Source organism: Oryzias latipes, chromosome 24 (assembly GCF_053564925.1).
Source record: "Oryzias latipes strain Hd-rR chromosome 24, Olatipes_Hd-rR_3.1".
In the NCBI taxonomy this organism is placed as follows: Eukaryota; Metazoa; Chordata; class Actinopteri; order Beloniformes; family Adrianichthyidae; genus Oryzias; species Oryzias latipes.
The window spans coordinates 9263705-9288261 of NC_136260.1; the positions used below are offsets into that span (position 1 = coordinate 9263705).

General features: G+C 39.6%; 1 protein-coding gene across 1 annotated transcript in view; it reads right to left on the bottom strand.

Annotated features, from left to right (window-relative positions):
• The window catches only part of LOC101170142 (uncharacterized), a 35139-nt gene extending 20502 nt beyond the window's left edge, over positions 1-14637 (bottom strand). The window contains exons 1-13 of the mRNA XM_078942778.1: positions 14436-14637; positions 13943-14011; positions 13582-13703; positions 13426-13486; positions 13195-13341; positions 11823-11906; positions 11353-11544; positions 10160-11127; positions 7813-8001; positions 7687-7741; positions 7306-7371; positions 6368-6439; positions 5939-6007 (exon numbers count right to left, since the gene is read on the bottom strand). Coding sequence (XP_078798904.1) covers positions 10751-11127; positions 11353-11544; positions 11823-11906; positions 13195-13341; positions 13426-13486; positions 13582-13703; positions 13943-14003 — 1044 coding nt within the window. The 5' untranslated portion in view covers positions 14004-14011; positions 14436-14637 and the 3' untranslated portion in view covers positions 5939-6007; positions 6368-6439; positions 7306-7371; ... (1 more) ...; positions 7813-8001; positions 10160-10750. The remainder of the gene's footprint in view (positions 1-5938; positions 6008-6367; positions 6440-7305; positions 7372-7686; positions 7742-7812; positions 8002-10159; positions 11128-11352; positions 11545-11822; positions 11907-13194; positions 13342-13425; positions 13487-13581; positions 13704-13942; positions 14012-14435) is intronic.
• Between the last annotated feature and the right edge of the window lie 9920 nt (positions 14638-24557).

Consider the following 24557-nt stretch of genomic DNA (forward strand, 5'->3'; position numbering starts at 1 on the left):
TTCAATGATTCAAAGCTTATGAAACTCATATTATTTGCTGATGACACAAACATATTCTATTCTACAGACAATCATAGGGAACTTATCAAGGTGGTGAACACAGAGTTAAATAAAATAAAATTATGGATGGATTACAACAAATTATCTTTGAACCTAGATAAAGCCAAAGTGATGTTTTTTGGAAACTTCAATCCAAACAAAGAGCTCTCAATTGAAATAAATAATGTCTTAATCGAAAGTGTTACAGAAATAAAATTCTTAGGAGTTTTTATCGATGACAAACTAAGTTGGAAGCCACACATCAGACACATACAAACTAAAGTCTCAAAAAGTATTTCAATCGTAAATAAATCTAAACATATATTAGGATACAACAGTAGATATTTATTGTACTGTTCTTTAATACTACCATATTTCGCCTACTGTATAGAAATTTGGGGGAATAAATACAAGAGCTCACTACATCCTCTCTTTTTACTTCAAAAGCGAGCCGTCAGAATTGTACATAAAGCCGGATATCTTGATCATACAAACAATGTATTTTATCAATCAAGACTTTTAAAACTGTATGACCTTGTTGATTTTTACACTGCGCAACTTTTATACAGAGCCAGTGGGATATGGAAGCGATTATGTAGCATAAATAAAAAGCAAAGTCAAAACCAGAAATGCTTTTTCATTTTCAAAATGAAGCTGCATTTTTTGACTCAAAAATATAATGAAAAAGCAATCCACCAAAATGCTTTTTCATTTCCTTCCTCAACACAGCTTATTCTGTCACTTAATTAAAATTAAAATGAAAATGGTATTTGACATTTCATTTTCAAACAGTTCTCTGGTAAATGTGTAGCATAATTCATTTAGAAATGTCTAATTTGACCATTAAAATGGATTAATAGAAATGCTTTTTAATTTTCAAAATGAAGCTGCATTTTTTGACTCAAAATTAAAAAGAAAAAGCAATATTTCAAAATGCTTTATCATTTTATACTTCAACACAGCTTTTTCTGTCACTTAATTAAAATGATAAATAAAATGGTATTTGACATTTCATTTTCAAAAAGGTCCATGGTAAATGTGTACCAAAATTCATTTAGAAATGTCTCATTTGACAATTAAAATGGATTAACAGAAATGCTTTTTAATTTTCAAAATGTAGCTGCATTTTTTGACTCAAAATTAAAAAGAAAAAGCAATATTTCAAAATGCTTTTTCATTTTATACCTAAAACCGCTCATTCTGTGTCATAATTCAAACGAAAATGCAAAGAGGGGATTGCATTTGCATTTTAACATCCACCCCGCGCAAGTTGTCACAATATTCAATTCGAAAAAGCATTAGCAGAGGGGAGGCGGGGCGATGACGTCACTGCTTTCTCCGTGTGTCCGGCTGCTGACTGACGCACACACGCGCACCAAGAGCAGACTGTGTTAGCGGCAGAGACGAGGGTTTTGTGATGGTTGTGAACTTCTGATGAGTTTCCACAGCTTCTCAGGACTAAGTAACTGCATGTCCGCCTTCTGCGGTCCTCCTCTGACGCACCGCGGACAAGCTTTGTTCTTCGGACCGCCAGCTGCCTTCGCATAGCGGAGCGCGAAGCTCCCGATGATGATAGTTGAAGGCGGAAATGCTGCTGCGATCTGAGAAACCATCAAATGAATTTGTGTTTCCAGTGGTGTCCAGAACAAAATAAAGACTGATGTAATTCCCAGATATTTACACATTTATCTGCAGCTTTGCGGTGAATTTGCTGTTTGATTTATTAAGATCCAGGAATCCAGGTTTGAGCAGGCCAGGTCCAGCGGTTTTTGAACAGGACCCGGTTTTAGGTGATCTTAATGTGAAAAATGCAGCAGAATGTTCCTTCAGCTCCCTCGCGAATCAGAAGCTGTGAATCGTAAGCCAACTTTAGCGTCGTCTGACCGCACGGATTTAAAAATATATAATCGAGCAGAGCAGGCCGTTAAATATTAGCATAACCGTAATAAAAGCACATTATGAAGATAGTCTCCTGCAGCTTCGCGCTAAGTGAGTGTTTTGGTCCAACCAGCAACGTTTAGCATAGAGAAATCTGCTGTCTGATGATGGAGCTCCACCTGTCATCAAACAGCAAATTCACCGCGAAGCTGCAGATCAAGGTGTAAATATCTGTGAATTACATCAGTCTTTATTTTGTTCTGGACACCACTGGAAACACAAATTCATATGATGGTTTCTCAGATCGCAGCAGCATTTCCGCCTTCAGCGATCATCGGCAGCTTCGCGCTCCGCTATGCGAAGGCAGCTGGCGGTCCGAAGAACAAAGCTTGTCCGCGGTGCGTTGGGAGGAGGACCGCAGAAGGCGGACATGCAGCTACTTAGTCCTGAGAAGCTGTGGAAACTCATCAGAAGTTCACAACCATCACAAAACCCTCGTCTCTGCCGCTAACACAGTCTGCTCTTGGTGCGCGTGTGTGCGTCAGTCAGCAGCCGGACACACGGAGAAAGCAGTGACGTCATCGCCCCGCCTCCCCTCTGCTAATGCTTTTTCGAATTGAATATTGTGACAACTTGCGCGGGGTGGATGTTAAAATGCAAATGCAATCCCCTCTTTGCATTTTCATTTTAATTATGACACAGAATGAGCGGTTTTAAGTATAAAATGAAAAAGCATTTTGAAATATTGCTTTTTCTTTTTAATTTTGAGTCAAAAATGCAGCTACATTTTGAAAATTAAAAAGCATTTCTGTTAATCCATTTTAATTGTCAAATGAGACATTTCTAAATGAATTTTGGTACACATTTACCATGGACCTTTTTGAAAATGAAATGTCAAATACCATTTTATTTATCATTTTAATTAAGTGACAGAATAAGCTGTGTTGAAGTATAAAATGATAAAGCATTTTGAAATATTGCTTTTTCTTTTTAATTTTGTGTCAAAAAATGCAGCTTCATTTTGAAAATTAAAAAGCATTTCTGTTAATCCGTTTTAATGGTCAAATTAGACATTTCTAAATGAATTATGCTACACATTTACCAGAGAACTGTTTGAAAATGAAATGTCAAATACCATTTTCATTTCAATTTTAATTAAGTGACAGAATAAGCTGTGTTGAGGAAGGAAATGAAAAAGCATTTTGGTGGATTGCTTTTTCATTATATTTTTGAGTCAAAAAATGCAGCTTCATTTTGAAAATGAAAAAGCATTTCTGGTTTTGACTTTGCTTTTTATTTATGCTACATAATCGCTTCCATAGTGGGAAATCGTTACCATTAATTATCCAAAAACAGTTCTTTTTTTTTTTTTTTTTTTTTTTAACTTGTCCTGTCCAACAGCTGGGCAGACAGACGAGAGCTGAGGGCCTCTTGTGTTGGACATATTTTGCTTTAACAAGAGGGGTTATTAATCTTCTGACAAACCAAAGGTATGTCTGAATAAACCCCTTTTGTAATTGAGGCCAAACTTTATTAATTTCAATCATGTCTGAAAATCTTTGGTGTTGGACCGGACGGAAAAGGAAAGAGGGGAAGAAGAGAGAGGGACGTTAGAGAGAGGGGGGGGGGGTAGGGGGTGATAATAGGAGGGGAAGGGGGATAAGACCATGAAGCAGCATACAGCAACAAGTTTACTGGTTGTTAATCATTATGGTAAGGTTCAAATGCAGTACAAAAAGGGCGGGGCCTGTTCACACACACACTCAAATGTTATAAACACACCTGCTAGCTGTAAAAATGTCCACCTGTCGACATGTACACAAAACAGATAGTGTTCACACGCATACTTATGCCTGATAACCAACTAGTGTGAAATATTTCAGTCATTCAGTCATGCAAGCTATTAGTGCAAAGGTGAGCTAACACCTGTGCTCAGGTGAGGTTTTATGTTCTTCTAAAATGGATGGTGGAACGTGAAAAGAAGGAGGGAGAGTGCCCAGCCATCCCCACCCCAAGACCCCCACCGCAGCAGCAGCGGCAGCCGGAATCCCCCCAACGCCACACGGGAACCGGCAGGGAACAACCGCCGCCCGGGCGACCAAGCCCGCCACCCAGGCCAGGGCCAGCAGGGCCGCCGCAAGGCCCCCAGAGCCAGAGGCCAGGGAAGCACGGAGGGAAAGAGAGCGCCGCCCCAGCCCAACCAGGAGAGCAGCCCCCCCGCCGCGCCGGGAGAACCCAACGCAGAGCCCCACCGGAGAAGGACGCCCACAGCCCCAAACGAGCACCCCACCACCACCCAGGAGTTCCGGGCATCCCCCCGCCCCAACCCCAGGTACGAGCCAGGACCCCCCAAGGGAGACCCGCTCCGCACTCCAGGCAACCATCCGCCCGGCCCACGGTTGGTCCAGGGAGGAGCGAGGCAGGGGGCCCGCCGCCCCCGCCCAGGAGGGGGGAACCCCGGGGAAAAAAAAAGGGCCCACAAGGGGTGTTATAAATATGGCCCGACCAGGCTCGGCCACAGTTGGAAATTTGGCGGGGCCCAGCACTCAGGAGCAAGGACCAGAACCCACCCCCCAGGGACCAGACACCCCCGGCTCAGATGTAATGTGAACTCCCCCACCGCGCGGAGAGAGCACCGCCGGGCCCAGGAAGCCGGCACCCCGGGGACACGGCCGCCGTTGCAAAGGGGGGCCCGCACCCCCCACCAGGGAAGAGGCAGGGGACAGATGGACCCAGGTCCCACCTTCCTTGCAAATTGTGTGTGCGTGTATGTGTGTTTGAGATGGTGTGTGTGTGCATGTGTGTGTGTTTATGTTGGGATGTATATATTGAGGGGGGAGGGGTGTGTGTACTAAGGGGGGTGCAGTTAAAATTGGCGGGTAGGGCACTAAGGGGACATCTCCTGATTACTCACAGTGACGTCCCCTCACCCTCCCCACCAAGGGGCCCTAAATGTCTAAGGTGCGGTTAAAATTGGCGGGTAGGGTGCTAGGAGGACATCCGCTGCTTGCTGGCAGTGATGTCCAAGCACCCCCCTTACCAGGGGGGGTGCTTGGACAAAAACAGTTCTTAGAAAATGAAGGAGGCTACAGACTGAGGGGATGTAGGAACTTCAAGATCAAACTGATAAGAACCGCAAAGAAAGGTTTCTGTGTGTCGGTGTGTGGCACTAAACTTTGGAACGGTTTAAGTAATGAGCTCAAAAACTGTTCAAATATTAAAATATTCAAGAAAATGTATAAAGAAACTCTTATTTCAGGATATGAAGATAAGAGGATTTAAGGATCAACAGGTGTTTGAATAATTCCAAATCCATGTGTGAACTTGACTGTGGTGAAATAATCAAAGCTCTTTTAATTACAACCAATATGTGTTACATTGTAATGTGCAATAATGATTACTGAAATGTTTGAATTACAATCAATAAGCTATTGATTTTATTTACTTGATCTGAAATGTGAAGTAATAATTACTAGTTTGATGTCATCATGTGTTCTAATGATAATCAATTATTATTACATATCGGTATCGTTACTGTTTACTGAAATCATGAATGAATGTTTTCTGAAGATCATCAATCATTTCTGGGCACTGGATTTTGTTACTTGAAGAGAATCTATCTGATCAGAACCGGATTTAAAAACACTGTAAAACTATCAAATGAATGAACTCAGTAGGGGTGGGATTATATAAGCTTGCTTCTTCCCACTCCTTTTCAAGTAATAAATCAAACTCTACTAATACCTCAGTTAATTATCACTGTATTTAATTAAGCATATATGATTTAAGTGACATTTTTGTTTTGTTTTCTGTCTTTTTAATCTATGTATTTCATCATTTCTGTAATGAGTTTGATAAATATGTGTAAATTATTTATTGCTTTGACTACAATGCTTGAAATAAATCAATAAAATCAAATATTGAAAAATAGACAATAAACTGCTGATACCACATCTGCTTCATGCAATAGACTAACTTAACTTATGAATTTGTAAAGGTAAGGCTTCAAATATTTGCATACCTGTATCTGGAGTTAGACGTTCAATGACATGGTGAGGAATGGACAATATCCACCTGAACCTTCGTCTTACTACAAAATAACAGTCACATTAAATACACAACTATGATATTAACTATATTTTACTGAAGCTTTGAGTAACAATGGGATATGGTAAGTTATGACAGACAACATCTACTTCCTTTTAAGTTGAAAATGCATTAATACAGTATTTAAGGAGAAAAAAACCTTCAGCAAATGATTTGAATAAAGACAAAAATAAATGTTTACTGTTTGTAAATCTCCAAAATCAAAAAGGAAATATACTGTAAATAATGAAGATAACACACAGGGCTGCATAAAGCAGAAAATTTAAATTCAATGGTTTAAAATGTTTAGAAGACACAAAAAAGAAACAAGTACAAAATGGTAAAGCTGTGTAAATTTGCATACCTGTATCTGAAGATAGAAGACAAATGACACAGGGAGGAATGAACAGTAACCACCCGAACCTTCGTCTTACTACTAAATAAAAAATCACATTAAATAAACAGTCATGAGCTTAACTTTATTTTACTGAAGCTTTGTGTAACAATAGGAAAGTGTTAGTTATGATGGACAATATCTACTGCACTTTCAGCTGAAATTGTATAAAAACATTTAAGGACAGAAAATCTGCAAATGATTTGAGTATATAGATCTATAGATATATCTATAGATCTATATATCTATATACTCAAATCATTTCAACTGTTAGAACAGTTATGATATCTATATATATCTATAGTATATAGATATATCTATAGATATATAGATATATCTATCTATATAGATATATATATCTATATATCTATATCTATATCTATCTATCTATCTATCTATCTATCTATCTATCTATCTATCTATCTATCTATCTATCTATCTATCTATCTATCTATCTATCTATATATATATATATATATATATATATATATATATATATATATATATATATATATATATATATATATATATATATAGTGAAGAATGGACAGTTGGACAGTAACCACCTGAAGCATCATCTTCCTATAGAAACAATCACATTAAATACATAATAATAATTCTAACTCTATGTTACTGAAGCTTTGTGTAAAAAGAGACAGTATAAGTTATGATGCACTACATCTACTTCATTTTCAATTGAAAATATATTACTACAATATTTAAAGACACAAAATTTTCACCAAATTATTTGTATAAATACAAAAACAGATTTGTACTTTTTTTGAAGTTCTGATATCAAAAATAAAATATAGCATAAACAATTAAGTTAACACAAAGAGGTGCAAACAGATGAAACTATAAAACAAACGGTTCAAAAATGTGTTAGGCTGTAAATATTTGCATGTTACCTCGAGTTAGAAGACCAAAGACATATTGACAAATTGACAGTACACCGCTGGTGAAAGCTCCTCTTTCTACAATGTAAACAATAACATAAAACAAAATTATGATCTGAACTTTATTTTACTGAAACTTTGTGAAAAAATAGGAAATATAAGATCACATCTACGGTACTTTATTGTTAGATAAAAATGTATACACATTATTTAAGGAACAAAAAAATCCTCATTAGAAAAAATCTAATCTAAAAAAATCATAAATTTTAAGATGAGAACGATCAGATTCTCTTTAATGATGGTTATTGGACATTTGGTTATTAGAACATCTGCACAAATGATAATTCAATTAGAAAAAACAAAGTAAAAGGAACAAGAGACTTTTGCACACACCCCTGACAGAGTATTGTTGGGTAACAGCTTCAGGTTCTTCCCGATGTGTTGGCTTCTGTATCAGAGAAAGAAATAATCCTCAAGGAAGTGTTTGTGAATGCATGGAAAATATTTACCCTTACTCACCTCCATGAGAATAATTTCAAAGTTTGTGTTTCTCAGCTCTAGATTCACTTGTCCAGGAAAGAGTTCATGCAGGTTTTCCAGAGTCAGGGTCTGGATCTCTGAGTCCGTTTGGAAATCTGCCTCTGAAAATACCAGGTTTGACTAAACCAGGGGTCTGCAACCTGAAGCTCCGGAGCCACATGTGACTCTCTGGTTAAAGAACAATCTTCTTTCTCTTTCGGCTTTTCCCATCAGGGGTCGCCACAGCGAATCATCCTTTTCCACCTCACTCTATCATGAACATCTTCTACCCTAACGTTAGCCAACTTCATGTCCTCTGTTAAGACATCCATGTATCTCCTCTTTGGCCGTCCTCTTGCCCTCCTGCCAGGCAGCTCCATCTCCAACATCCTTCTACCAATATATCCACTATCCCTCCTCTGAACATGTCCAAACCATCTCAGTCTGGCTTCTCTGACTTTGTCGCTAACACAGGCAACATGAGCCGTCCCTCTGATGTACTCGTTCCTTATCCTGTCTAACCTGGTCACTCCTAAGGAGAACCTCCTAAGGTTAAAGAACAATAAATGTTTTAATTTGAAAAAGGTCCTGTACATCAAGGGGCATCAAGGGAAACTAAACAGTCAGATACGTCCAACTTTATTCTACTCATTTACAAAAAGTTGAAGCCCAGTGCGTCACATTATTAGGCTCCTGACTACAATACCCATAATGCATGACGCCACATTGTAGTTATCAGTCTTACATTTAGATCAACTTGTGAGCATTGTGTACCACAGAAAATCAACTGGTCAGTTAGAGGGCATGTTTTATTTATTAATATTAAACTAGGATTTTAAGGAGTTCAAAAATCCAGAAAGGGCCAACTAATTAGCTCTGATGTTGTTTCAGTTAGTTAGATTTACACATTTCTGACTGAGACACACCATAAACTGTAAAATGAACTAAGTAGAGCAAGTTTTTTTAAATCTCTGCTCCCATTACACTACCTACTAATACATTTTCTGCATTGAGATGACCTTATAGTTCAGGGCATCTTTTGGTTTGAAAGGAAATCAGGTGAATTTCTGTCAAAAGTTATAAACTATTCCATATTTAGAAAATTAAATGGTTATTTCTCTAAGTTTATATTTTATTTATGCCAAACAAAAGTTATTTTATATAAACATAATAACATTTATATGGATACAAATCAACGCCTTCTTTGTTTTTTTTTTTTTTTTGAATGGAGAAATTCTATTTTGAGGCTCTTCATGGAATGATGTCAGTATGACATTGAGCCAGATACCTCTTGAAGGTTGCAGACCTTAAAGTATAACATAACTAGTGATATACAGAGGTGGGGCCTAAATATCAACGTGACATGTCAGAGTTTAGGAGCGCAGGTGAGTTAATTCTTCTTCTTTCTCTTTCGGCTTTTCCCATCAGGGGTCACCACAGCGAATCATCGTTTTCCACTTCACTCTATCATGGACATCTTCTACCCTAACATTAGTGCAGGTGAGTTAATTAGTTGTTATTATTTTATGCAAACATTTAATTCATTTATGTAAATGGAAAAATACATGCCCTTTGTTTAGTATTTTTTTGAATTATTTTTCTGATTATTATAAGTGTCTTAAATGCATTCCTAACAAAAACAAGAAAACTACAGTCATTTATCAAAATATATCTAAATTATTATTATTATGAATTGTTTTTGCCTTGCCTTTGCCTATTATTTCATTTTATTTCTTTTTTCTATATGTGCATTTATAACGTTTGTTCACCCTAACTTGGTTTGTATATGAGCATCTATAAAAAAAAAAAAAAAAAAAAAAAAAAAAAAAAAGCTACACACATTGTTAAAAATATTACTGTTTTTTTTTCGGTCTTATATGTGTGTTTGATATTAACAATTGTTTATTGTGCAAGCGACTGTGAATGTCTGTAAAATTGAAAAATGTACAATAAAGTTTGTTGGAAAAAAAAGAAAGGTCAGTTAATTAGTCCGGAGCGTCAAGAAGCTGCGCATGCGTCTTTGTGTTCTATTTCCTGAAATAGTCGACATTGTTCCACCCTTTGAAGAACAAGGTCCCCATTTTTCTTACCTGTTTCAATGTTATACTAAAGTGATTTATGACAAAAGAAAATTTGTTCATAACAATAATAAAATAGGAACAAAGTGAGGAGGCATCGAGAGGAGCAGGAGGGACTTTGGAAATTTTAAATGACAAAACAAATTAAGTTAAAAAAGAGGCAGAACTCAATATCATCATACCTTGTTCTAAGCTATAAAATCAATTTGGGCATAAAAGCAAACATTAACACACAACTATAATATACATTTAAAGAAAAGGCAACTCACCGTTTTGAGTTACGAGAAAGTGAAACTGATTTCTGAGTCGTTAGGCACTGATGACGTAAATGTGGGAGGAGCCTGAGGCTTATCAAACGAATAAAGATGTAGAAACGCCAATCACTTGATGAAACACAATTTTATTTTATTCTACTAATTTCAAACATATCTTTATGAAATACATACAAATGATAATTATTTCGCTGCAAGTTTCACCTGTAAATCAATGCAGTTTAAACAAACAGTTGAAGTCAAGTAGTCTGATCAAATATTTTATTTAATTATTCAAAAGTGTCACGTGACTGTCATTGATGGCTTGTAAACATAAAGTATAAATGTAAAACACTGTCATGAACTGATGGTGTGGGACCCACAAAGCAGAAGACCAGGCTTGGTGGGAGAAGATTGAACATTCAACAGTAAAAGTAAAAGTAATTCCCTTTTCTTATACATGTGCTCCTTTCACCAACTACACTATTCAAAAAATGCATTTGAAAGATATAAATGACAAGTTATGTTAAAAATACTAATGTAATGAAACAAATGAAAAGCTATTTTTTACTGGTCCTTTAAGGGATAAAATCTGAACAGTCAGCTGTTCTACTCACCACCCTCCCAAATACTTTTAGTTTCACCGTCACTGCTACTACTACTGCTACTGCTGCTACTGCAACCACTACCACCAAACAGCTTAAAATCGAAATCACTACCACCACTTCCAGAACAAGAGCCCCTCACATCATCAGGACAAACAGTTGCCCTTCTCTGTACACTTGAACTGAGCTCCAATAATTTATTTTGTATCTGTGAGAAAGCGGCTGAATTTTGACGACATCTTAACAAACCATGAGTTGCCACGTGGAAAAAAACATTGATTTGCAGAACAACATTCGAGTGAAAAAACCACGTTGTGATTGATGTAGTTTGATTGACCTCCTGCACGTGATGCAGCCGCACTAGAATGACAGGTACATCATCTGTGGAGGGCAGGAAAGACACCAAAAGTAAAATTACTCTAAAAAAAATTACTGTAATTATGAGCATTTTATGCAAGAATGCAAACAAAATTTTACTGGAAAAGTCAGTCTTACCAACAATTGAAAATGTAAAGTATCAATGATCTAAATGAGGATTTCAAAAACATTCTTGCAAATCCAAAACATCAATTGCAATTTGGGCATCAATAGCTTCTGTCCTCTTACCACTTATACCAGTCATGGCAGCATCAACATCCGCCCTGGCATGTGAGCCGACGTGGCAGAAAACAAAGACGATCTGGCCATTCTGGCTGCATGAAACGAGCTGAACACGATCCTGAAGGTGAGCCTGGACCTTGGTCATCAGCTGAAGATGGGCATCCCAGGTTCGACCACTGACTATCATCTGGTACATCACTGTGTCAACAGAGACAGACCATCAGCATGATACCATCAGCAGAGATATTTTATGTTTTGTCCAATTATGTTTTTTTTTAATTTAATCTATTGAACATTTCCGTAGATATTTTTACATAGCTTTCTTTCTGTGCACAAATTTTAGAACCTAAACAAAAAGATAAACACATTTTTAACATCAGCCTCTCAAGCAAGCTACCAATATTTTAGAGGTTCAAAATGAAATAAAACTATGACTTCAAAGTGGCAAAGAAAAATAAAGTTAGTCATAGAATTACATTGAGCCGGGTGGACATCAGCTTGGCTGGGGTGGCGGTGCGTTTGGATGCAGGCGGCAGAGCTGCTTGTTTCTGGCAAATCCCCTTCAAAGCAATGACATGATGCTGTCATGATTTGTCAAATTTGCTCATTTCTGCTTCAGCAGTTTGCCTCCACAGACAGTCTCTAGTCATTTCAGAGCCTCTCACAGTTCATCACTCAACCTCTCCTGGGCCTTCAGTCTGTCCAACAGCCCTCTTTCTGCTCATCTTTACTATCAAGTCCTTATTTTTTATTTTGTGCCACATTTTTTACATTCACAGCAGATAAGTTGATAAAACATCTTACAAATAAAATACCCTTTAATGTGGGATTATAATTAAATCACTTTTATAATAATTAATAAAGAACATTTACAAAATGAAGAGAGTTACTGCTAGAGTTACTACTAATGCAAAAAATTCACTCTAAAATTTCAACATTTTCCAAGTTCATTCCTCAGTTATTGTGACATAAATTTCATAAAGTGACAAGCAATGCTTTTGAAAATAAATAATTAAATAAATACAACTATGTTACTGTATTTCTTTTTGCATTTTACCTCAATATAAAAACATAATGGCTGTATTTTTAAAAATATTCTGGATAATCTGCATTTTATTTATGTTTTACAAAAGCCTGCCATGAACTCTCTTTATGTTTTGCTTTTTCCGTAAACATTTTCAGTCATTAATCTCTGCTATAATGCATCATTTCAACTAGTGGAAATGAATTGAAACAAACAAAGAGATCTGCGATGATATGGAATACCCTGCAGTTGTGATGCATCTGGTGTAACCTGACATCTGGTGTAACCTGACAAACTCATCTATAAAGTCACGGTTAAAATTTGTTTGGGGCAAAAAAAAAAAGAAAAGGCTCTCACCAGCTGATGTGGTGAACGTATAATCTATCACCACCCCTAACAAGCGAACTTCAACCAATAAAACAACAGAGCAGAATTTGCTGAGCCAGAATGTTAATGAAACTCTTACTATTGGGAAATGTAACATCTGTTCCATCAACAACCAGCAGCTGGATGTTTCTATGCTTGTCTATTGGTAAAAAGATAACCTCCAAGTCTGTTACGACGAGCGCCTTCCCAGCAATTCAGTTAAGCTCCTCCCTCTTAGACCTGCTTCTTCTTAATATTGCCAGATGCTGGTGGCGTTGTATAACGCTTTCACGTTCTCCAATTGTTAAAAAAGGCTATCAGCATCAGCTAAAACTGATGAAGGACTCATCATTTATTGAAGCATTTATCTTTTCTCTCAACACTATTGCTGCAGCAAACACCCAAGCACGGAAGCGGGACCATCATGATGTGAGTGTTGCATTTAAATCCTATAGCACCTTGTTCCTGCTCCACCTGAGTTTTTCTGATGTCCTCCAGCAGACCAATATGAGCTTCCAGAAAACTCTGAACATGATTTAGTTGAGTCTGCAGATTCCTCAGGACATGGAGGTAGTCAGTCAAAACCGTGTTTTTAGATGGTGCAGCTGGAAAAAAAACACGAGGCATATAGTTAGAATAACAGATAATCACAGATATTTTAAAACTGTGTGTTTAGAGAAAAATATTACCATTTAAAGTAGTATGCGAAATTAAACTTTTGAGTTCCCTCAGAAGACTGTTGAGTGGTTTCTGAGCAGAATAAAGAGAATTCAATCAAAACTGAAATAATGATACGGATGAATCATTTGAGGCCTCCGGTGCAGTTCCAGATCTCTTTTGCTCACCTTTTTGTGTATTATCCTGAAGATTGTCCTCCTCAGCTTCAGATTCTCTGCTCCAGGAAACAGCTCATGCAGGTCTTCTCTGGTCAGTGAGCGGATTTCTGAATCGCTGCAGAAATCTGCTCCTGGTGAAGCAGCGGAGTTAGCAAAAGAATTTCTGCGTAACAAATAGCATTTCTCTGTTCATACTAAAATTTGTAATAGTTTTTATCCTTAAAAGTAAAAAAACTAACAAATGAATTTAGTCACAGCATTACTTTTTGAGCTTTTCTGTTTATCTTTGATTAAAAAGAGCTGAAACGAATAGATTGACGGCAGAAGCTATTTTTGCAGTTATTTCACACATTGGGAATCGGTCACCTACTTTGTAGGACAGAGGCAGCTGTTTCACTTGCCCGCCTTATTTTCCTGAGTAAAACAAACATGACTTTTCCTAAAGAAAAGACAATAATAAAATTAATAGTCAGGTATATGTACATATTTCTAATTCAAAAATGCTCCGGTGTCACAAAAGTCTTTAAAACACAGTGAAGCCTTCACAATGTAAACAACTGAAAATAATTTCTATAATTCAAATTAGTCGTCAGTCATTTTATGCATTGCTTACAAGTACTTAGTGGTTTCATGATAAATGTTTTTATTATTTGTTCATCTGTAAGGGTATTTGTTGCAAAAACATCTTATTTTTAATTTTTAAAGACATTTTACAGTTTATGTCTGCTACTATGCAGTTGTGCTTCATGCAAAATGAAAGTAAAGGACATCTTCAAGCCTGTAAAGCTGCACAAACAGTAGGTCTTTGTACTGAGCACTAAAAGTAATGACATTTTTCACAGCTCAAAAGAGGAGAAACTTGCCTTAAACAGGAACACTGACCAGAGTTTGCCTTGTTGCTTCTGTGGGCTTGTTATGACCTTCACGCTGGGACCCCCAGCTCCGCAGCTAAAGCTATAAGTAGCTTGCGGCCCCTCAGTTTCAGAGTTCAGCCAGAAACAGCACGGCATGTTCCCCCTGCAAAGCCAGCAGGGTGCAGCACCGTTCAGGTTCTGACTCACTTGCACCACTGTCAGACTCACTCTGGCATCTACCGTTACAATGTGAACACTCTGGTTGAAACAGAATACTAAAGGTTGCAACATCTGGACTAATAGTTATTTTTTCAACCCAGAAAAGCAGAGTTTTCCAATTTACAAAAAAAAGGGGATAAATGAAGGGGGAGAAAAAACATACCCTGAAACCAAGAACAGCAAACTGCTTAGTCCCAAAACATGAAGCAGCTCTGTGTGCAAAGCTGTGTGAAAGCGAACTTCCTCTCAGCCTGTCTGCAGACAGAAGTGTTCTTCTCCTATGTCAGACTTTCTGCAGGAGAAAGACAGCTCCCTGTGGCTCAGCTCAGTCTCCCTCGCTGAGCCTTTGATGGAGGAAGAAAGCCGAGTTTCATGTGTATGCGTCTGAGGGTAACAACACTCTCAGCGAAAACATTCAAAGACTCCTACTGCAACAGCTGAACATCAGCTGAGATCCCTTTGATTTGTATCTAGGGGGTGTTTTCAGTGGCACCTCCGAGAGAACACAAAAACAATGATAAATATTTCAGTGTGCAGATGAAGTGTGTGACAGTTCAGTCTGTTGGACTTTAATGAGTGAATGCATTCCTGGTATCATTATATTCCGTTGGAGTAGTGCCCAGCTTTGGCCAGAAGATGGTAATCAGGTACCAGAAGTCTTTGGGATGCTTCCAGTAAATGCAGAAACTTTAATAGAGAAGTTCAGTAGCCGATCTGGCTTCGGGCCACTTCTGGAGGCCAGCCAGGGCTTCTGAGAATTTTGAGACGGAGCCAACGGTTAATTCAAACTGACATCTTGATCCTCCTTGTTGGACTGGATTACAAACATCAAGGTGATTTCAGAGGTGTGTGATAAAACACAATCTATTAAGGAGTCATCTAGTAGCAAGAAAAGTAAGAGAATATAAAAAAAAAGTGATGTCCAGCTTTCTACAAGTATCTAACCTTGCGGTTTGACTCACCAAGTCTACAGCTCCAGCTTTATGAAAAGGTCAAAAATAGAGCAAAGGCTAAAGCTGTGTGGACTCTAATCAATAGGATTTAATGGAAAATCTTTAAGAGAAAAAAGCATCTCCTGTAGGTTCAAAGCTTAAAGGCTACTTTTCATTACAGCTCATTGTGTGATAATGGATAAAAGTAAACAAAAGTTTTGCTGATCAGGTTGTCAGATCAAGCAATCTCAACAAAAATCAATAGGGTGAACAGATCTGCTTCATTGCAAAGTTCCTTAAAAAATGACTCCAGGACACAAAAGGACACTCAGGCTTTGGTGAATTAAGGCTCAGCTTACTTTTTCCATGTATTTCTGTTTTCTTTTCACTTTTAAAGTCCCTTATCTTTTTTAAGATAAATCCATGTATTTAATGTGGCCTATTTTTCTCTGATTTTTCTTCCTCCCACTTTTTTTGTTTCCAAGTTGAAGGTCTTTTTCACTGTCATGGTGCCATGGTTTGTTTTTTTCACCAACTGTTGGTCACATATGCACCATCAGGCGGACTCTCAGTTGTAAGAAATGTAGTTGTATTTCCATGTTTTGCAATGTGGGAATCTTTTCAGAAAACCTTTGACATTTCCTTTTCATAACTGTTCTGTTTTTGTGTATTCTTCACAGGAGCATTTAGGCAGTTTTGTAGCCTGATGGTAATGTTTTGGGTCATTTTGCAATAAAATCTGAGTTAAAAATAATTTGAAAGTGTTATAATTTAGACTTTACACATTTAAGTTAGATATTTTATTATTTATACAATAGCAGTGAGTCTTTTTGCAAAAGGGAGTCAAACTATAGAAAAAACAGAAAAAAAGATTGTTAGGACAGCTGCAGAAGGAAATCCCCTCTTCTTATTTTAACAGCTTAAAAAAGAGAGGATGTTGACCTTTAACATTCAGAATAAACATGACAAAGATGGAAAACAAAACACGCATGTTGACAGCCTTCAAGGGACAGATTAGAGGCATCTCCAAAAATGGAAACCAATAAAAAAATTCCCATTGATCCATTCCTCTTTACATCACAACTATCGCTAACTGCTATGTTTTTATCATAGAGGGATTCAGTTAAAAGGCTCTGTAGATTTCATATACACACACTTGCTAACTGTCGTAGATGTTGCTCTCAATTATAATGCATTCATAAATCAAAAGGTTTGACAGGAACTAAATTAAAACAATGGTGAGTGTAAGTCACCCGATGCAAATATGACAGCTTTATTAGAAAACGAGATTGCTTGAATTTGTCTGAATAAATGGGAGACATTCCTTTTTTTCTATCTTTCTTCTTCTTATTTCTTTGCTTGTTATAAAGCAGGGCTCCCTATCCTTTGACTTGAAGTGGAATGGGGACGCAAATAATGCAGCACAAGAAAAACAGAGATGACCTTTTCTGGACCTCATTTGTGGTCAGGTGACAGTACGGTGCCCAGGATGGGAAGATCCTGTGTTTGTGGAGCGTGCTCAGGCCTAGACAAAAACTAACTTTGGAAGTTATATCATGCCTCTTCATCCTCCTGTCACTCCCCATCGTTTTTTTAGCTTCCAGATGGAGCAAGAAAAGATGGAAATATTGATTCTTGAGCTACAAAGATTGGTTTGTTAATGGCATTGCTGAAAGTGGTGAGACGGCAAATTCATCAGTGATCAGCTTTTTTCATTGATTTATGAAGTGACAATACAAAGATGGTTATCCCGTGATGTGCTGCTGCACATTTGTGCTTTTAGATAAACACAACCTGCTCTTATGTTTTCCTGTCATCCCTGTTTCAGCATATATTAGAGTAGAGTTTGAATGTAATCAATGTGGATGTGGGGATTTAGACACATTGCATTTTGATGGACAAATGCCTCTTTTGATTTATTTTGAAAGCGTTCCCAGTGGTCTTTTAATTATGATTATGCCATTTTTAACCAAAATGTAAAAAAAAACTTGTGTCAGTTTCAGCAGAGCAGCAGGAGTTCATTAAAATTTCACCTCTGAGTTGTGGGTGGGACTACTGGTGCAGAGCAACCCCACCCCTCTTCCCCTCTCTGTTGCAGAGTGGAATGTAGGTCGTTTGTGATTCGCCCAGCATATTTTCTACGTCACAAATTCGATCTTTTTCAAACAGCATTTTTTTTGTCTGCTCCTGATTCACAACTATTTGAATGAAGAAATACTCAGATATGCAATTTTAAGCTAAATTTTCTTTACATATGTCCTCCATCATCAGAAAAATTACACAAGAACATGTTAAGAACACCAGAAACTCAATTTTCATTCACAGAGGGTCTTTAAATTTGGCTTACATTCAGTTTAAACAGTTCCAGCCTCTTCATAATTTTGTTCTCTAAAAGCCTTACCTCAATTTTCATAAAAAATTATTTCCATCTACAGCTAAATGAAATAAGCCTTGAGTTTGGCCATGCGTCACCTCCTTTCCAAGTATCATAAAAGTCAGCCTGATATTTTTGAGTGCACAAAATGAGAAAGTGGAGCCTTGGGAGTCGGGATTCTCTGTAGGGAAGAGTTCCCAATCAGGGACGCCTAATGATTTAAATGAGTCATCAGTTAATTGAAAGTAGACCCCCGAGACTTGTTGACATTGAGAAATAATGTTAGGATTTCAATCTTTAAATATTTTCTTCAAAGAAAATCATTTGCATAAGAGCTCTCTGTGCTGTTATTTTTCCTAAAGTCATATTTTCAAGCTTCTATGAATCACATATTTTGGTGTCAAAACAGATCTTTGAACTTCCTGTTTTTTGGTCCCACTCCACCGCTCCTTTTAAAAATGTTTTAGTCATTCTTTCATTTTGATGGGCTGACAAAATAGTTTAATCGTGTTGTTGTTATTCAGATCCCTTCCTTTCTATTAATCCCTCTAAAACATATTAGGTTTCTTCTCATCTTTTTCTGTGTAAATTATGACAAATTTATGAAAATTTTAGGATTCAGTGTGAGTTTTTGGTCACTAATGGCAATTTTTATTTATTTATTTTAAATTGAAAGTGCTGATGATGTTACCAAATGCCAGAGGAGCCAGTCATTAGCCTGCTGTTGGGAGAGAAAAGCTGAGTGTCAGGTAACAGACAGAATTCAGATTTTGGGCTGACATGTGCAACTCTGGTGAATTTTCATTCATCATCAGTTTTGAAGAGGCTATAGTGGAACAGAAAGACCTGTTGGGGTGGGGCTGCTCTGGATGTAAGAAACATTAAGGACTGAGGGGAGTCGAGTGATGCTGCAGCAGCATCTTGTGCTGGATGGCAGCATAAGGTGTAAACCTGCTGCAGAACCTTCAGAGTAGAACTAAAGAAGAGTCAAAAAGCTGACGTTTGGAGCAATCAACTAAACTGGAACATCTTAGTTTTTTTATTTTATTTAATTGTTGACTTCATAGCTTTGTAAAGACACACTCCAATCATCTTTTGAGCTATTTCTTGTATTTTCGACATAACAAATAAGCTCAACTTCAAACTGTATTTTTTCGTCTGCTCTTGATTCACAACAGTTTGAATAAAGAAATGCTCAGAAATCTAATTTCAAACGTAATTTTCTATATGTACGAGAAACAAATACCACAAGAACATGTTTAAAACACCAAAAACACACTTTTCATCTGAAAGGGTCTTTACAAAAATCCTTGGCATTTGCAGATTCTCTGAATATTTTAAATCAAAAGTTGTGTGCAAAAAGAAAAAAAAAGAAATGAATGCTGAATTACACAAACTCTTAAAAAAAGGAGTAAAATGATCACATTTATTTTAAAAAAGTGCAGGAGCTCCAGCTGATTGCTGACTCCCATGGGAGATTCTGGTGTGCAGCACCTTTGTGTGTTTGTGCACCAGTTTGTTCACGTGTGTGCGTCTTCACTGCAGTATTCACAGCAGGAGCCAAGCCTCTTGAAGACAGTACACAACATCAAGGGGGAGTGAGATTTCCTTAGTGTGTGAATCAAAGTTGTGAGTATATGTGGATGTTCAGCACTGGTGTGTGTGTGTATGGTGTAAGAGTGGGGTATATCCATATGCGTCACCGTGCCATCTCCTCTATGTGGGTTGTTGAGCATGGCAGACATGGGAGTGTGAGTCCTTTGATCATGACAGCTGCATGGAGAAACAGATTACCTTTCACTGCTGCGATGACAGAAAGGCACACTCAGGTTGACAAATCTCTGCAGAAAATTTAATATCCTCCTCTTTTCACTGACAAATGCTGGCCTAAAAAGAAGTTCAGTGCAGAGTCAGACTGAATATCACACTTTGTAATGGGAGGACATGTCTTTCTATAGGTGTTGGGGAATGCAGTGCAAAGATCTCATGTTCTGGGGTTAACACAGAAAAGACAATCAAAAATACGCCTCCAACTGCCTTATATAGTGCAAATGCAGATAACATGTTTTGACGTGTGACAACATATTAATAGCAGTTTAACATCAATTAAAACAACCAGAATATGTGCATACATTTGATTGGGAGAACTCATCATTTTCCACTCATAAATAAAAGTCTAAACATTCATTTCCAGCCACTTCCTTACTCAGGCTTGGGTGCAGCCGTCCAAGGAAAGATGCTCTGTTCTCGCTTCTTTGGTCACCAAAGCAAAATTCTGCTCTTTTTGGAATCTTCCAAGATGTCCCTTGGCCAGCAAAACACAATAGTGACAGCTGGTGTTGCATATTTATTTACCAATGTTTGGGCCTCATTGAATCTTGTGGGTGCTTTGCATTCCCTGGGACTCCAGACAAACAATATTTGATGGGCCCCTTCAGGTAAAGCTTAACATTATACTATTAGGGATTTTAAATTGAACAGAAAAGTAGAAAATGTGGACCACATTTAAAAAAAAAAAAAAAAAAAAGAACATTTTTGGGCTATGTTGATATGAAATGTGAATGTCTAAAACAGGAACATTTTAAAACACATTAAAAATATACACTTTGTTAAAATAAGCATTAAATGTAAACACAATTCCATAAAAAATACAACATGTTGGGAAAATAAGATATATGTGTTTAAATAGATATACTAAATATACAAAAAAAGATATTTACATTTTGTCATGAAAAGGCTTGACTTTCTCTGTGGGATCCCTCCTGGAGTCCCTCCTCCTCCTTCCTGAGGTTTCCTGCGAGTGGCACAGGTGTTTTAATTATGTGTTAATTATGTTTGGGTCTACTTAAGCCATGTATTTTTCTGATTCTGTGCCGAAGCATCTTCTGTCTATGCTCCAGTTTACTCTTGTGGTTTTGGCATTAAATCCCTTCTCGTTTTGGAATCTGGTTTCGAGTCGTTCCTTCCTGCTATTGGGTCTCCCCCCTGGCCTCCCCCGTCACATTATGCTTCGGCCATGACGAACCCAGCAGGAAGATCACACTTGAGGGACTTACCTGCCAACGGAGATTCTGCAGCTGGTGAGGAGCTGTCGGACCTGATGCAGGAGATGCAAGGATTTACGCCGATCATGCAACAACTCCATGAACGCCTCTCTAGGCTGGAGCACGTTTCCTCCTCTCCGCCCCGTCAGACCCGACTGGGTCCTCCCGAACCTTTTGATGGTACACCAGAGTAGAGCCCTGCGCGGGACTATTTTCTTCATCCCGCTCCCGCCCGCGCCCGCTGAATTTTTGACCAATCCCGCCCGCTCCTGCAACGTATGCGTTACACTCCCGCCCGCTCCCGCAATATTTATGTCCACTCCCGCCCGCACCCGCAAAACTCATAGAATTTAGTCCCGCACAGTAATAGAGATGCATTGATTTTGTATCGTCTCCCGTCCCGCAGGAAAAAAACACGTATTTGTATTGATATTATTGAAGAGATTAATGTCCCTCCTCCAGCCTCAACTGTTCATGCATTCCTCTTGTATAATGTGCAACTTAATTATTAAATATATTTTCCCAAATCCTATTCTGTTAAAAGTGTGCGTGTGTGCGCGCGCAGACAGACGGCCTGAAGCGCGCTCTTAGTAAGAGGCGGGGCGGGGCGTTGCACACCCCCAACAACAGGTTAGATGACAGAGGCCATTAGGCGCCTCTACCTGGTGCCTTCACGGAGCTTCAGTACATAAGAATCAAACAGCTGCCCAGCCTAACGTAGTCCACTAATATATATTCATGAGATATTCATACCAGCACTGATCCCGCGGGGTTTTTTTTTCTGCCGCCCGCTCCCGCCCGCAGCACAATTCAAACCGCCCAATCCCGCGAGATTTGGGTTGGGTCCCGCGGGACCCGGCGGGACCCGATCCCAATGCAGCCCTCTACACCAGAGGACTGCCGGGCGTTTCTCACCTCCTGCCGCCTTCATTTTGACTTTAATCCAAGTGAGTTCCCATCCGAACAGAGCAAGGTGGCGTTCACTCTGAGCTACTTGACCGGACGAGCCAAGCGTTGGGGTCTGGCTGAGTGGGAGCGCGGAGCGGAGCTTTGTCGCTCCTTTCAGCTTTTTCCTCCCAGTTCCTCACGGTGTTTGATCCTACTACGCCTCACAGGGCCGCCGCTTCTGAACTCCTCCGCCTCCAGCAAGGGGTTCGTAGTGTCGCGTATTATGCCGTGGATTTCCGGATTTTGGCTGCCGGCACCCGCTGGTCGAACGAAGCCTTGGTGGACGTCTTCCTTCAGGGGCTCTCCGATGCCCTCAAGGACGAGCTGGCGGCAAGGGAGATCCCTGAAGATCTGGAGGAGCTGATCGATCTCGCCGTGCGTATCGACCGGAGGATGAGGGAACGGGGTCGTGAACTACGCAGCAACACAGGTCTCCGCCCACTGCTTTCTGAAGGGGAGACCCCGCCCCCTTCCAACATTTCTCGACCGGTAACTGCTCCTTCCCCGGAGCCCATGGAGCTAGGAACAGGCCGTCTCACCTCTGCTGAGCGACGGCACCGCATGAGGGACAGACTTTGTTTGTACTGTGGACAGTCTGGACACTTTTTGTGCCACTGCCCTAGTAAACGTCAGGGTTTACCAGTTAAGAGGGAACTGGTAAGCTGCACATCCTCTTTTTCTTCTCATCCACGACCATCAACCAAGGTCTTAGTGTCTCATGCAGGAGCAGCAGAGGAGTTTGAGACCCTGATCGACTCTGGTTCTGATGGAGATCTAATTTCCCGGGAGGTAGTAGACAGACTTAAGATTCCTGTGGAACCTTTGTCTCCTGCCTTAGTTATCAAAGCCATAAATGGTTCTGTTATCCACAAAGTGTCTTTCCGCACCGTCAAGGTCTCTGTTTCTGTGTCTGGTAACCACTCTGAACTCCTAAGTTTTTATGTTGTGGAGTCGTTGAACCCACCTATAATTTTGGGTTTTCCTTGGTTGTGTCAACATACCCCTCACATAGACTGGTCCACAGGACGGGTATTGTCTTGGAGTTCTTTTTGCTTGCTTAACTGTCTCTCTTCTGCTGCTGTTCGTAATGTTGTTAAAGGTCAACAGCCTGCTGCTCCCCCTGATCTCAGCAATGTTCCTTCTGTGTATCATGACTTAAGCACCGTTTTCTGTAAGGTTCGAGCTGGGTCTCTTCCTCCCCACCGTCCGTATGACTGTGCTATTGACCTCTTGCCAGGTACGCAACCACCTAGGGGTCACATTTACCCCCTGTCACCACCTGAACGGGAAGCTATGGACTGTTGCCTACAGGAGTGTCTTCAAGCAGGGGTCATTCGACCGTCCTCCTCTCCTGCTGGAGCGGGATTCTTTTTTGTGGGGAAGCGTGATGGAGGACTACGCCCTTGTATTGATTACAGAGGTCTGAACAGTATTACAGTTCGCAATACTTATCCCCTACCTCTGTTACAGACTGCTTTTGACCTGTTGAGCGGAGCCCAGGTATTTTCTAAACTGGACCTCAGGAACGCATATCATCTGGTCCGCATCAGAGAGGGGGATGAGTGGAAGACGGCCTTCAATACTCCTAATGGACATTTTGAGTATTTGGTTATGCCTTTTGGCCTCACAAATGCCCCAGCAGTTTTCCAAAGCCTAATCAATGACGTCCTGAAAGATATGATAAACAAGTTTGTCTTTGTTTATCTTGACGACATATTGATTTTCTCCCCAGACCTCGACACTCATGTGCAGCACGTCAGAGCCGTACTCCAGCGCCTGCTGGAGAACCAGCTCTACTGTAAGGCAGAGAAGTGCGAGTTTCACACCACGCAAACTCGGTTCCTGGGTCATGTGGTTTCTCCTGGGAGTGTCCAGATGGATGGCTCTAAGGTTAAAGCTGTTCTGGAATGGCCTGTTCCTTCTGGACGCAAACCACTCCAGCGCTTTCTCGGGTTTGCCAATTTCTACAGACGTTTCATCAGAGGTTTCAGTGGCGTTGCTGCACCCCTCCATAAACTCACATCAGCTAAGGTACATTTTGTCTGGAATGAGGGGGCCGATGGGGCGTTTACCGAGCTGAAGAGTTGTTTCTCTACAGCTCCTATTCTGACTCAGCCTGACTCCTCCAAACAATTCATTGTGGAGGTGGATGCGTCTGAGTCTGGGGTAGGAGCTGTTTTGTCACAGAGAGCGGCCGATAACAAAGTCCATCCCTGCGCGTATTTCTCCTGCAAGCTCACTCCTGCAGAGAGAAACTACGACATTGGGAACAGGGAGCTGCTAGCAGTTAAACTTGCCTTGGAGGAGTGGCGTCACTGGTTGGAGGGGGCTGAACAACCATTTTTAGTATGGACCGATCATAAAAATTTAGAATATATCCGAACTGCCAAGCGTCTAAACCCTCGCCAAGCCAGGTGGGCTCTGTTCTTCGACAGGTTCAATTTTTCTATATCCTACCGTCCGGGGAGCAAAAACATCAAGCCTGACGCCCTTTCACGGCAGTTCCAGACGGAGGAGGATTCTGCAATACCTGCAGCCACCACCACCATTATCCCTCCTCACTTGGTGTTGGGAACCACTCGCTGGTCGCTGGAGCGCAAGGTAAAGGCTTCGG